The sequence below is a fragment of the Euleptes europaea genome, chromosome 4 (genome assembly GCF_029931775.1).
Source record: "Euleptes europaea isolate rEulEur1 chromosome 4, rEulEur1.hap1, whole genome shotgun sequence".
In the NCBI taxonomy this organism is placed as follows: domain Eukaryota; kingdom Metazoa; phylum Chordata; class Lepidosauria; order Squamata; family Sphaerodactylidae; genus Euleptes; species Euleptes europaea.
In genome coordinates this window covers 95,735,216-95,749,134 of record NC_079315.1, presented here as the reverse complement: position 1 = coordinate 95,749,134, position 13,919 = coordinate 95,735,216, and the positions used below count along the sequence as shown (strand labels likewise).

The following is a 13,919-nucleotide window of genomic DNA, read 5'->3' as shown; positions in this document are numbered from 1 at the left end:
TGCCAAGCTGATGCTAAAAGGTGTTGACTCAGGTGTAGTCTGATAACGTCACTCGGATTTCTTCTGAGGTGGTGTAATATCTACATATGAAAGCCCACCCAGCCCCGAGACTGCAACCGATTTTGTACAAACCTGTTTCTAATCCATCTGGAAAATCTATAAGAAACACACTGGGCAATGTAAATAAACGGCGCAAATTAAACCTGGAAGGCTTTCCCGCCTGTCAATGTCAATAACTTAATCAGATTTGTGTTACTGGCTGCAGGCTAGGCCTGACAGCAGCCTCCAAACCACCTGATACCACTCAAATTGCTTGACTCATCCAGACCTGGCTGCTTGCTATTGTGCAACAACCCCACGAAAGCCAGTGTGATTTAGTGATTAGTTTTAGACTGAGACCTCAAATCTGGGCAAACTCACTGGGTGACCTCGAGCCGGCGATACATTCTCAGCCTACCTTACCTTACAGGGTTGTTGTGAAGATAAAATGGAGGAGAGGAGAATGGTGTAAGCTGCACTGGGTCCCCGTTGTGGAGAAAGGCAGGGTATAAATTACATAAAGAAATGATTGGGTGTGGGGGGGGGGGAGAAAAAAGGTGTGTTGGCTGGTGGGTGTGAAGGAGAGAAGTAGGGAAAGGTAAGGCTATAGGAGTTGCTAGGATGAGGGGAAGAGGAAATAGTCTGTGGAGGGGGATGCAGGAAAGTGAAGTGCCCCCACAAGTCCTTGCTCGTCGTTGTCCCCCAGTGCAAAGGGACCCCGTTCAGACGGCAACATGCAAAGGGCCACAGTTTTCCTAGGGAGAGGCGGGAAGGGAAGATGGAGAGGGCAGATAAAGGTAAGTTGGCTGGTGGGCGGACAGGAGAGAAGGAAGCAGGAAAAGGGGAGAGGCTATGTAGGTTTTCAGGAAGAGAAAAGAGGGGAGGGGAAAATGAGATGCCCCCACAAGTTCTTGTAAGTCCTGCTTGCGTGTGTGTATTACACACACACACACCCTACCCTTCCTCCAAGAAAGTCAGGTCTTTTCTACCACCTGTTACCCAAGTTCGTTTAACTGGAGAAGATGCCAGGACTGAAACTAGATCTTTCACGCGCTCCACCATTGAGCCACAGCCCCTAATTAGTCAGAATCCAGGAGAGGGCTTGATAAAATTGCCCCGGCTAATTCTTCCCCTGCCAATTTGTCATGTTCACACTTTATACAAGTGAGCTGGCCTCGAGTAATTAAAGCTTAGGCTAATCCCTGTAGCCTGAACTTATAATAATAAAACATTGAAACAACAGAACCTTTGGGAAAGAACTTTTTCTCTTATAGATAGGGTTGCCAACCTCCAGGTAGCAGCTGGAGATCTCCCACTATTACAACTGATCTCTAGCAGATAGAGGTCAGTTCACCTGGAGAAAATGGCCACTTTGGCAATTGGATTCTATGGCATTGAAGTCTCTCCCCTTACCAAACCCTGCCCTCCTCAGGCTCTGCCCCCCAAATCTCCTGGTGTTTCCCAACCGGCGGAGTTGGCAACCCTACTTATAGTGCAATAAATAAGATTAAGATACAAGACATATTTAAGTGGTGCACCCTCACAAGAAGAAAAGAATTGTGGGAGAACTCAGTAAAGACAGTATTTGTTAACTTTGATTTCCTTCATATTTGTTATTTCCAGTCAGTTTCAGTGGTCAGAGGTTACATTTTCCATAGATATCCTGAGTAACCAACAGGCCATGCTATGCCCTCTGTCCAGGCATGCATAAGGTTTTCTGTGAAGTTAATGTAGAACCAAAACAGATGTCTAGTGCCTTTAAGCTGAAGCCTTCTGGGAGTATGACTGAAATTTAAAAAAGCAGTCTGGAACAGAGGACTACTGAAGTGGAATTAAAAGGTTAAAAACCACTGCCTCCACAAAGGCTGAAATGAACAAAGATCCTTAACAATGCTGTCCCCTAAGTAGTGCATTAAGAAAATAATTAAAACACACTGAGAAGACCCAGTGAAGATGGAAGTTTCCTGGCACTGGGTTGGATCCAAAAGTTCCAGCCTGCTAGCATTGGAACCGTCCTCCACTGCCTTGAGAAATGGAAGAGATGCGCTCCATCAGAGGAAGGTTCAATTTGACTAGATATTTGGATCTAATCCATAGAATTCACAATAACAATACCTTTGAGTTATATTTCTGCTTATCAGAATATCAGCGTACATCTATAATAGTTACAGGAACACATGAACAGTGATTAGTGAACAGTAGTTTAGGAAACCTAATATAGCTAGCTCCTTATTTACATTTCTATCCAGACAATACTGCTGGCCAGTTATTTACCGGTACAAATGACTGTTGTCTTCAAAGTCCTCTTTGCCCCATCTTCCTTTGATATCTTCAATGACATGATTCTTCAGGAACTTTTTAAGGAGCTGGACCGTTTGAGTACGAGTTACTTCTGGGCTAAAATTCTGGTTGTGCCTCAGCAGTCTGTGCAACCAGTCTACTGCCTCTGATGCTGTGAAGCAACGCTCGTAGCTTTTGAAATGACAGCGATGCTTTCGTAACGGCATGCCACCTCGAAAGAGTTCAATAGTCTCATTCCACTGAAAGGAGAAGAGATAATCACAAAAGCCTTAGAAAACTTATATTAAAAGTATATTACAATTTCAAATATGACAAACACTTAATACCTGGAAGTTGGCAACCCTACTTCTCCACCAGGGGCTCTTAGCTGTGGATGTTCTTTCCCATTATTATTTGGCACCAAGACTGTGAAGGCCAGCTGAAGACACCTACCCTAACTCAGACCTTCTGCTTATTTGGGGAGAAGGGGAGAAACTTATTATCCCAGTTTCTTTTACTGATTTTAATATTGTTCTGTATTTTATTGTTGGTCATTCAAATTTTTTTTACTGCTGCTATTTTACTATTTTTATGTCATTTTAAATTGTTTCTACTTTTTCGCCTTTTATTGTTTAGCGTTGGGAGCTTTAATTGGTTCTTAATTGCTAAGAATGTGGGAGAGAAATGCCTTCAATAAATAAACAAACATAAACAAATAATCTCCTTTCCTGATCATCTAAGAAGAAGAGTTGGTTTTTATATGCTGACTTTCTCTACCACTTAAGGGAGACTAAAACCGGCTTGCCTCCCCTCCCCACAACAGACACCCTGTGAGGTAGGTGGGGCTGAGAGAGTGTGACTTGCCAAAGGTCACCCAGCTGGCTTTGTGCATAGGAGTGGGGAAACCAATCCAGTCCACCAGATTAGCCTCCACCGCTCATGTGGAGGAGTGGGGAATCAAACCCAGTTCTCCAATTAGAGTCCACCGCTCTAAGGCAAGCACAGCTGGAACTCTAGAAAAGCCCAGCCCATGGGGGAGAAATCTATGTATCCTTTCTTCCCCAATGTAACAATTAGAGGTTTTATCTATATACTGTGTGTGTTATGTGCCGTCAAGTCGCTTCTGACCCATGGCAACCCTATGTATATACTACACCGATAAAATTTTAAAAAGTTATTCATATAGGAAACTAGAACTTGAGAATGTTTAGCCTGGAGAAGAAGAGGTTGAGCAAGGACAAGATCACTCTCTTTGAGTATTTGAAGGGCAGTCACATTGAGGAGGGCAGGGAGCTGCTCCTGTTGGCAGCAGAGGTTAGGACTTGCAATAATGGGTTTAAATTACGGGTGGAAAGGTACCAGCTGGACATTAGGAAAAACATTTTTACAGTAAGTCATTCAACAGTGGAATCGGCTGCCTAGGGAAGGTGGTGAGCTCCCCCTCTCTGGCAGTCTTCAAGCAGCGGCTGGATAAACACTGGTTGGGGATGCTCTAGGCTGATCCTACATTGAGCAGAGGGTTGGACTAGATAGCCTGTATGGCCCATTCCCACTCTATGATTCAGATATGACTCTCGAAAACAAAAAATGAAATCTTTAATTTAAGGTACATTGGAGGGCTTAGAGGGATAACCTACATGCTAAAATAACAAGTATGTGAAGGGAATTACAGGAAAAGATTTCTCAGGGACTAAGGGCTTTGTACAGATGCTTTACAGAAAGGGAAATGATAGAGGTGAATAGTTGCCAATAATGCAAGTGTGAACCATGCACAGATTCATGCTGGTGCACTCAAACAATTACACAGGGTGTTCCTGTGTATACTTAGAACTTATTGTGAGACTCCAATGTCAATTCCTAGTAAAGGGCTCCTCACATTCAATATTTGGGCTGCAGAAACTTTATGAACTATTATTCAACATGTCAATTATCAATAATGCAAAAAAGCATATTGTAAGTTACACAAATGGGCATTCTTATACTGGATCTTTGTTGGTCTCTCACTCTGAAATTTTTACGTAGTTTGGCTCTTTAACCATAAAAAGTTACAGACCCCAGACTTCAGCCAAGCAAACAGTGTACCTATGCTCCCAAAAGCTTAAATGGCCAAGGAGAATAAGGCTCACACATCAACCAACTTTAACATATTGCTTGTTTATTGTCTCTAGCTTCAATTAATGAAAAGATTTTGTGTGTGTGTGTGTATGCCATCAAGTCACAGCTGACGTATGGTAACCTCATAGGGTTTTCAAGGCAAAAGATATTCAGAGGCGGTTTGCCATTGCCCGCATCCGGATGAGAGAGTTCGGAGAGTACTGTGACTGGCACAAGGTCACCCAGCAGGCTTCCTGTGGAGGAGTGGGGAATTGAACCCAGTTCTCCAGATTAGAGTCCACCTCTGTTAACCAATACACCATGCTGGCTCCTGAAAACTTTACTGACTGTGAACATGGAGGTTCCCATTTTTAGCTATTGTGGCTAATAGCCACTGGAGCTCCTATTATCTATGATTTGTCTGATCATTTTTGAAAGCTGTCTACAGCCAGTTCATACTATATGCACTGTCACCTAGATACCGCTTTTAATGTAGAAAATGTGACTTTTAAAATGTCTGAAATAAAGATTACAGGTAACAATAAACTGTCATAGATCAAGCTCATATTCTAGTAATTGACAGGGAACCACTTTTCTTGGACAGCCTGTGGAAACCAGAGCGGCCTTTACCATGTTTTTAACCAGATCAGGAACTGCTCAACACCCTGATGCTTCTGGAGGAACCTGCCAAAATTCATTCCTAATTTTCCTGCTGGGCAAACAGATCAATGAGGTGGGGTGGATAGATAACACAATCCACACAAACACAGATTACAGATTGCCAGACTAATGGAAGTTTATTTATTTTGACCCAAGCCAACATAGCAGATGAATCCACTGGACAGAGGGTTGCCAACCCTCTGTCCAGTAGTCCCTCTAGCTGTACCTTTCATATTAGTTTGATCTGCAACCAATTATCAGTTGATGTTATTTACCTTTGTGCCATGAAAAGTTTCAACTATGGATGGGATATTTTTCCCCAGGCTTGGTGGCATCCATAACTGGTCAAGCAAAGGTAAGGGCTCAGGTGCTATTCATTGTGCCTTCAAAAATGGTGGACTGGTCTAATATGCTATGATTACAACTCTGATCCAACATACTGAGTAATAGATATCTTTCCACACCAACAACCATTAGCCAATAAGTTCTAGAAGAAAGAGTTCATCAACTTTAGGGGAGGGGCTGTGGCTCAGTGATAGAGCGTCTGCTTGGCATGCAGAAGGTCCCAGGTTCAATTCCCAGCATCTCCAGTTAAAGGGACTAGGCAAGTAGGTGATGTGAAAGACCTCTGCCTGAGACCCTGCCAGTCTGAGTAGACAATACTGACTTTGATGGACCAAGGGTCTGATTCAGTATAAGGCAGCTTCATGTGTTCAGCTTTGTCCCTTTTGGTACAGGTTAGCAATTTTGGAAGCTTCTGGAAGCAGCCCCCTTGTCACCACTGCCTTTTGTCTCTGTTGGCTAACTGGAGCCCTTCTGCTATTCCAAACATACTTACGTTATTTTAGGCAATTTCATGTAAAATCTGGAGAATACTGCCCCAACATAAGAAAAATGAATTTCTTTCATAAGATAGCTATTTTTACAGACACCTAGAACTAGTCTAAAAGTCTTGCCAGAAGACTAGTAATGGGGTAACAGAAGAGACTTTCATTTTAATTTGTGGGTGTCTCATTTGATTGACTATCCTGGAGATCGGAGTAGTGGGTCATCTGAACTTAATTATAGTTTTCATGCTCTGAAAGCTTCCTTCCAGCGTCCATTTCCCTAACACTCTACAACAATTTTGATTGTTTAAAGGGAGATCTAATTTTGGAATATAGTGCATTTTCCCCAAAAAAGAAATCTAAGTCTGAACACCCTCTTGCTCTCTACAATTCAAATGTTGTGCACCAAGCGAACAGATAGCATTCTCAGTTCAACTAATGAAATCGTAACCTAGCACTGAACTGGAAGTTGGCTAATGAGTGCTTGATGTCCTTCATATCTGCAAACACCTTTCTTATATTAAAAAAATCAGAATTCAGAGTACAGACATTTCCTTCTTTAAACTGTTAACCTGAAGGAGGAGATATTTAAGGCTATTATTATAATGGCTGAGTCTCATTCCATCTGCTTAGCTGAGGGAACCTCCAGTTGACCCACAGCTGGGTATATAAAGTAATACCTGCTATGTCCAGGAAGGCTCTACCTTCACGTTTCTATATTTGTGACAGCTGCAGAGAACCTTCCTTACTGCCTGAACCTATTCTCAACAGCTCACTCTGTCGTCTGGTCAACACCATATTCAAGTGGAATATTCAGAAACCAGTATTTATCAAATTTGATTCAGTAATGCCAGAACTGCCACAAAATTCCACAGAAGTGTGATGTGTACTCTAAACTCACTATCTACTGGCCTTGAAATTCAGATTGTTTATTTTCAAACGTTAAAATAAAACTTGTCTATAGCAGAGACAGGGGAGCAAGTAAAGAGATCTCAGCTCTAGATTTATTTATGCCTTTATTTTGTACATGTATACCCAAAGAGGCATTCAAGGCAGATTACAACATAGTGACAAAAACAATATAAAATGACACACAAACAGTAAAATTAAACAGCAATAACAAAAGCTCCCAATTATATAAAATCCAGAGCCCAATTTCCTGCAGGCTGCTCCAGCAGTTAATAAGTACTTTGGAAACAGTCGCTCAGTTATAGGTAAAGACATATCTTATTGGCGGCGGGGAGAACCTTAACAAGGTTTCAGGGGAGAACTGAATAAGGAATAAGAAGGCATGGATAAAAACAGCAAATGACCACTAGAAAAATCTCACTATACTTGCAACGACCTTAACAAAACCTGTGACTCCCCACACACTACAGTGTTAACTAGCTTAACACAGTTTAGTGAGAACTGTATATATTTCTTCCTGATTAATTTGACTCTTACATAATTATGTTTCCCTTTGTAGTTACTCTTTCATGATCCCTCAACTGTGCTGTTTCTGCCTATCTCCCCCTTCCACCATAAAACAAATGCAAAGTAAAGATACACTAGTAAACCCCATGCCAGTGCTTGGCTCTTGTGGCCCTTTCTTACATGCCCAGGGAAATTGTGATCACCTCTTGAGGGTCAGGAAGCAATTTTCCTTCAGGCCATATTGGCAAGGGATTCTGGAGGGTTTTTTGTTGTTGTTGCCATCTTCTGGGCATGGAGTAGTGGTCACTGGGGGTAAGGGGGGAGGTAGTTGTGACTTTCCTGCATTGTGCAGGGGTTGGACTAGGTGACCCTGGAGGTCCCTTCCAACTCTATGTTTCTATGATTTTATGGGGGAAAGTACAGTCAGATTCATGAAAGCTTGTGCTGGAATCAGATCAAAGGGGTCACAAGGCTCCCAGTTTTATTGCCACACTGCTAATCTTCAGGAACGATCAAATGCAACCGTTCGTCTGCAGGTTAGAAGAGATACTGGGCAGGGCAGCTGAACTCCAGCTAGTGGAAACTTTCTCTGGGTTCTGCAATTTTCTGCCTCTTTCCTTTGAACTCTGGAACACAGTCAGCAATATTAAGAAGAACATGCCCCTGAGCATGTGAAGAGCAGCGGGGAACTGGAAAGCCAAAATGGCCCTGCCCCTCCTGCCACCATGCCCTCTTCACCTGATGAAGGGACATAGAATCATAGAGTTGGATGGGACCACCAGGGTCATCTAGTCCAACCCCCTGCACAATGCAGGAAATTCACAATTAACCCCTACACCCCCAGTGACCCCTACTCCATGCCCAGACGATGGCCAAGATGCCCTCCCTCTCATGATCTGCCTAAGGCCATAGAATCAGCATTGCTGACAGATGGCCATCTAACCTGTGCTTAAAAATCTCCAGGGATGGAGAGCTCACCTGTTCCACTGAAGAACCACTCAAACTGTTAGAAATTTTTTCCTAAACTCTTTTGATTTAATTTCAACCCATTGGTTCTAGTCCGACCTTCTGTGGCAACAGAAAACAACTCGGCACCATCCTCTATAAGACAGCCCTTCAAGTACTTGAAGATGGTTATCATATCACAGAGCCTGCTGGAGAGAAAGAAGGCACAACTGCATCCCCCCCTTGCTGGCTGCGATTCGCAGGATCCAGTAGGCAAAGGTGGCCATTCTAGGAGCCAGCAGGGCAAAAGCAGACACTGCCGTGCGTCTCCACTTCGAACATACCATGCTTCAATCAGCACAGGGCGAAGCTAGGCACTGCTGTGCTTGGTCTTCTTCTCCAGCCTGGGCATGGCTTGGCACAGAGGAGTACAGGCAATGCCATGGTCCTCTCCGGTGACTGCTCCTCGCTGTGCCCCTCTTCACCAGCTGTACCATGCCTGGGTCAGCACAGGGCAAAGCTGGGTGCAGCTGTACCCATGCTCCTCCTTGCTGGTCTGGGCCAGTGAAGAGTCTAAGCACTACTGATAAATGGCAAAATCAGGAGCAGCAGGGACCATTCTTCTTATAGGTTGAAGCCAGGCACCACTGTGCCCAAGCTCCTGGTTAGCCAGCACAGGGCAAAGCCGAGCACCACTGCGCCCATGCCCCTTCGTATTTTTAAAAACCATTTCTATGCTGCCTTTCCATCCAAATACGGCCTTTTTGCAGGCTGATGCCACTCAACACTGTGCCCAAGCTCCTGGTCACTAGGTACGCCGCACCTGCATCAGCACAGGGCAAAGCCAGGCACCCTTTTGAACACATGAAGCTGCCTTATACTGAATCAGACCCTTGGTCCATCAAAGCCAGTACTATCCACTCTGACCGGCAGTGGCTCTCCAGGGTCTCAGGCAGAGGTCTTTCATATCACCTCCTTGCCTAGTCCCTTTAACTGGAGATGCCAGGGATTGAACCTGGGACCTTCTTCATGCCAAGCAGATGCTCTACCACTGAGCCACAGTCCTCCCCACCCTGTTCCCACTTCGCAGGGTTAGGCATAGTGGGAACCGCAAAGAGTACGGTTGCTGCTAGCATAGGGCAAAGCCAGGCTGCATTGTGCCCATGCCCCTTTATATGTATTTAAAACACTTCTATGCTGCCTTTCCATCCAAATAGGGCCTTTTTTGCAGGCTGATACCACACAGCACTGTGCCCAAACTCCTGGTCACCAAGTAAACTTCACCTAGGGTTCCCAACTGCCCACCAATCAACCGGGCTGCCCACTGACAAGCGAGCAGAAACAGAAAGGGGAGAGCAAGCCCCCCACAGACGCACGTGCTCCCTGAACTCTCCAGCCTCCCTTTCCAAGCTTGCATCTTGGAGGAGACGAGAGCCTTCCTCCTAGCCCTGCTGCACATGTGTTCTGACTCCACAGAGCACACAGTCAGCAGGCCATTGAACACTCCTGCCTCCCTTTCCAAGCTGCATGCCAGATCGGTCCCGATCCAGCTTGGAGGAGGCCAGAGCCTTCCTCCTAGCCCTGCTGCGTGCGCACTTTGACTCCACAGAGCGCACAGTCAGTAGGGCTTTTAATGCTCCTGCCTCTTTTTCCAAGCTGCATGTAAGAACGATCCCAATCGAGCTTGCAACTTAAAGAAGCGAGAGCCTTCCTCCTAGCCCTGCTGTGCACCCGTTGACTCCACAGAGCGCGCACACAGCGGGGCTAGGAAATGGGAAATAGTATCGGGAGAGCGCACAAATCCCTCCACCCAGCCCTGCCCAAAAGAAGCTCCCGCCAAAGGTAAGTGGGGACCTGGCAATCCTAACCGCACCTGCATCAGCACAGGGCAAAGCTGGGCACCAACGTTCCCACTTTGCAGGGCTGGGCATAGTGCGTGTGTTAAGTGCCGTCAAGTTGCTTCCGACTCATGGCGACCCTATGAATCAAAATCCTCCAAAATGTCCTATCTTTGACAGCCTTGCTCAGATCTTGCAAACTGAGGGCTGTGGCTTCCTTTATTGAGCCAATCCATCTCTTGTTGGGTCTTCTTCTTTTCCTGCTGCCCTCAACTTTTCCTAGCATGACTGTCTTTTCCAGTGACTCTTGTCTTCTCATAATATGACCAAAATACGATAGTCTCAGTTTAGTAATTTTAGCTTCTAGGGTCAGTTCAGGCTTGATTTGATCTATAACCCACTGATTTGTTGTTGTTTTTTGGCCGTCCATGGTATCCGTTGCACTCTCCTCCAACACCATGTTTCAAAGGAGTCTACTTTCTTCCTATCAGCTTTCTTCAATGTCCAGCTTTGACGCCTATACATCGTAATAGGGACTACGATGGCATAAATTGACTTAATCTTGGTGGCCAGTGACAACATAGTGGGAACCGCAAAAAGCACAGTTGCTGTTAGCATTGGGCAAAGCCAAGCACTGCTGTGCCCATGCTCTTTCTCGTAGGCTGAAGCCATGCACCGCTGTGCCTATGCTCTTGGCGGCTAGTCTGGGCCAGAAGCGGCACAAGGACTTCAAGCTTCATCTTATATACCACGCAGACCACCAACTCTTATTCAATAATGCTTTATGAAAACTGACATATGTATTTTTTCTATTACTACTACTAATAAACTATGAAGCTAAACTACTCTTATACAAGTTGATCGAATCAATATGCATAAAGCAAAAGAGCAAACGCTGCTCTACTAGGTTGATACCTGCACACATAGTATATGAGAGACATATATGAACCAGTATTACAACTAGAACCAATCTGACCAGATGTTTGAGTAACTGGTAATAAATTTTACAACCTATACACATGCCTGGTTGGGTTTGAACTGTTTGTATATGTATTTATTTATTTCTGTAAATATGTGCAGGCTTAACATGTGTTTTAATTAACCACTGATGAAGGCCCAATGGGCCGAAACGCGTTTGGTATGTGGTTACAGAGATCAACCCTAGGAAATGCCATTGTGCTATTTTAAAGTTTTAAAATATTTTTTAACCTTTACTTAGCACTTCTAATAATACACACACACACACATATATATATACATATATATATATATATATATATATATATATATATATATATATATATATATATATATATATATATATATATACACACTCACAAAGCAAAAGAGCAAACGCTGCTCTACCAGGTTGATACCTGCACACATAGTGTATGAGAGACATATACGAATCAGTATTACAACTAGAAATATATATATGTGTATATATATATAAAATCAATCACACCATATTTATTTCCTTCGTTCCTTCCTTCCCTCCCTCCCTCCCTTGGGTACCCAGCCTCTCCAAACGATGCCAGGGAAAGCCGTACGGGGCCTGCTTCCCAAAGTCACTGAGTAGGCAACAGGCAATGGGCAGCAAGCCCCGTACGGCTTTCCCTGGCACTGTTTGCAGCGGCATCAGCCTCTCTCCTTGTGGTTTGCTTTTGTGCTTTCTGCATGTTTTTTCTCCTTTTGCTAATCTATACCAGCACGCGTTATTTGGCTTGTCGTCTCACACTCCGGCGGCACCCGCACCCCACCCCGCAGGCTCCGTTTTGGTGGCGGGGGGAGCTTTAGGGCGACTCGGAGAAGTAAATGGTCAGTCTGCCCCCCGCGCCCACCCCCTTCCCCGGAAGTAAGGGCCCCTGGGCTCTAAAGAAGCGAGCCCCGGGTGAAACGGAGCCCCCGGCGCCTCTCCTTTGCAAAGGCCCTTCTGCCACTCACCAGCCGCGTCGCTCGGAAGGGCCCAGGCCCCACCAGCCGAGCCTCCATCGGCCTCCGCGGCGGACGGGGATCCCTCAGCGGCCCGTTTCCACGGAGACCAGCCCGGCACAAGCCACACCTCCCCCGGGCAAAAAAAAAAAAAAATTTGAATCAGGGGCCGCCTTCTTCTGATTGGACTGAGTCACAGTCACGGGGAGACTAGGACGCTTTTGATTGGAGGCGGCTCTTTAAGAGACGTGTTCTGACCCCGCCCATTTCGTTTCCTTTGTACGGGGCGCTTGAACTAAGCGCCGCCCCCAAGCAAACCGTCTGCCCGGAGTTGATGGCTGATGCTCAATTGATCCCAGAGGTTGCCAGCTCCAGGTTGGGAAAGACAGGGGGCGGGGCCTGAGGAGAGCGGGGTTTGGGGAGGGGAGGGGCTTCAATGCCATAGAGTCCAATTGCCAAAGCAGTAATTTTCACCAGGTGAACTGATCTCTAGTAGCTGGAGATCAGTTGTAATAGCTGGAGATCTCCAGCCACCACCTGGAGGTTGGCAACCCTATTGACCCATTGAACCACCCAAAGACTTTGCTTCAGGTAATAGCCTATACTGACTGTGGGGAATGATCACAGAATGGCCCCTACTGTCTCCACAGATGGTAGGGAATGATCCACAGGCGGATTTCTGCGAAATTAGGGTGGCATGCTTGCTTTGGGAAATAGCAAAACCAGGAGCTGTAGCGACCACCACACCCAGCGTTTCTTTGTACTGAGTAGCTAAAACGACTCACTTTCCAAGGCACACACACACACACAAACACACACACCAAGTGTTGGGGGGGGCACAATCTCACCCTGTTTAAAATGCCACTTTAATTCGCAGGCACAGCAGGTGGGGAAGTTTCTTCTCGAGGGTTCGCAGCAGAGAGAGAGTGCCCTCTTCTGTACAAGCGTGTCCTCAACAAGCAGCACCGGTTTGTTAAACTGGGTTTAATTCTACTTAACGGTACAAAGGATTAGTTAGTTCTGAGATGGGGCAGCTGACTGCAAAGCTGTCGTAAAAAAGGAGGCAAGTTTTCTAGCACCTTGACAAAATTTGATTCCAGCATGAACTTTCATGGCCTATAGCTACGCTATGAAAGGAGGAGGTGCAAGAGAAGGCAATGAATTAGTCATCACATCTCTGCTCTCTTTAACGCTGCAAGACTTTAATATGGTATCTGTGTTTTGATGACAGGAAGAAGAGTTGGTTTTTATATGCCGACTTTCTCTACCACTTACAATCACCTTCCCCTCCCCACAACAGACACCCTGTGAGGTAGATGGGACTGAGAAAGTGTGACTAGCCCAAGGTCATCCAGCTGGCTTCATGTGTAGGAGTGGGGAAACCAACCCGGTTCACCAGATTAGCGTCTGCCGCTCATGTGGAGGAGTGGGTGAATCAAACCAGGTTCTCCAGATCACAGTCCACCTCTCCAAACCACCGCACCCCACTGGCTTCCAATGTATTAACAATGACAAAATAGTATGATGTGGGGGTCCAACTATTTTGAGCCTGCGGGCACATTTGGGATTCTGCCATGGCATGGTAGGTGCTGCCACAGGAGGCAGAGCCAGCCACAAATAGATTGCCACTGCTTAATTTCAGAAACACAGTGGAGATCCTTGTGCTGTGATAGCAGCTGCTGCCAAAGCAACCTTTAAAAAAAATCAGCAGACTCAATCAAATCTGCAATAGTCAATCAGACACCTTGCTGGACAAAAGCCCTACCTGGCCCCGGCTACTTCCTTAAAACACAGGCACCACATTGGGGACCCCTGGTCTTATGGGGCAGTAATCTGTTGCTTTCCCATTCACAGCACAGAAACACCCCCCCACACACTATTTAAACTA

At 45.5% G+C, this 13,919-nt stretch overlaps 1 protein-coding gene across 1 annotated transcript in view; it reads right to left on the bottom strand.

The window, feature by feature from the left end:
• The window catches only part of DEPDC1B (DEP domain containing 1B), a 38,415-nt gene extending 26,324 nt beyond the window's left edge, over nt 1–12,091 (bottom strand). Inside the window, exons 1-2 of the mRNA XM_056848484.1 lie at nt 12,044–12,091; nt 2,314–2,579 (exon numbers count right to left, since the gene is read on the bottom strand). Of these exons, the coding sequence (XP_056704462.1) occupies nt 2,314–2,579; nt 12,044–12,091 (314 nt within the window). The remainder of the gene's footprint in view (nt 1–2,313; nt 2,580–12,043) is intronic.
• Between the last annotated feature and the right edge of the window lie 1,828 nt (nt 12,092–13,919).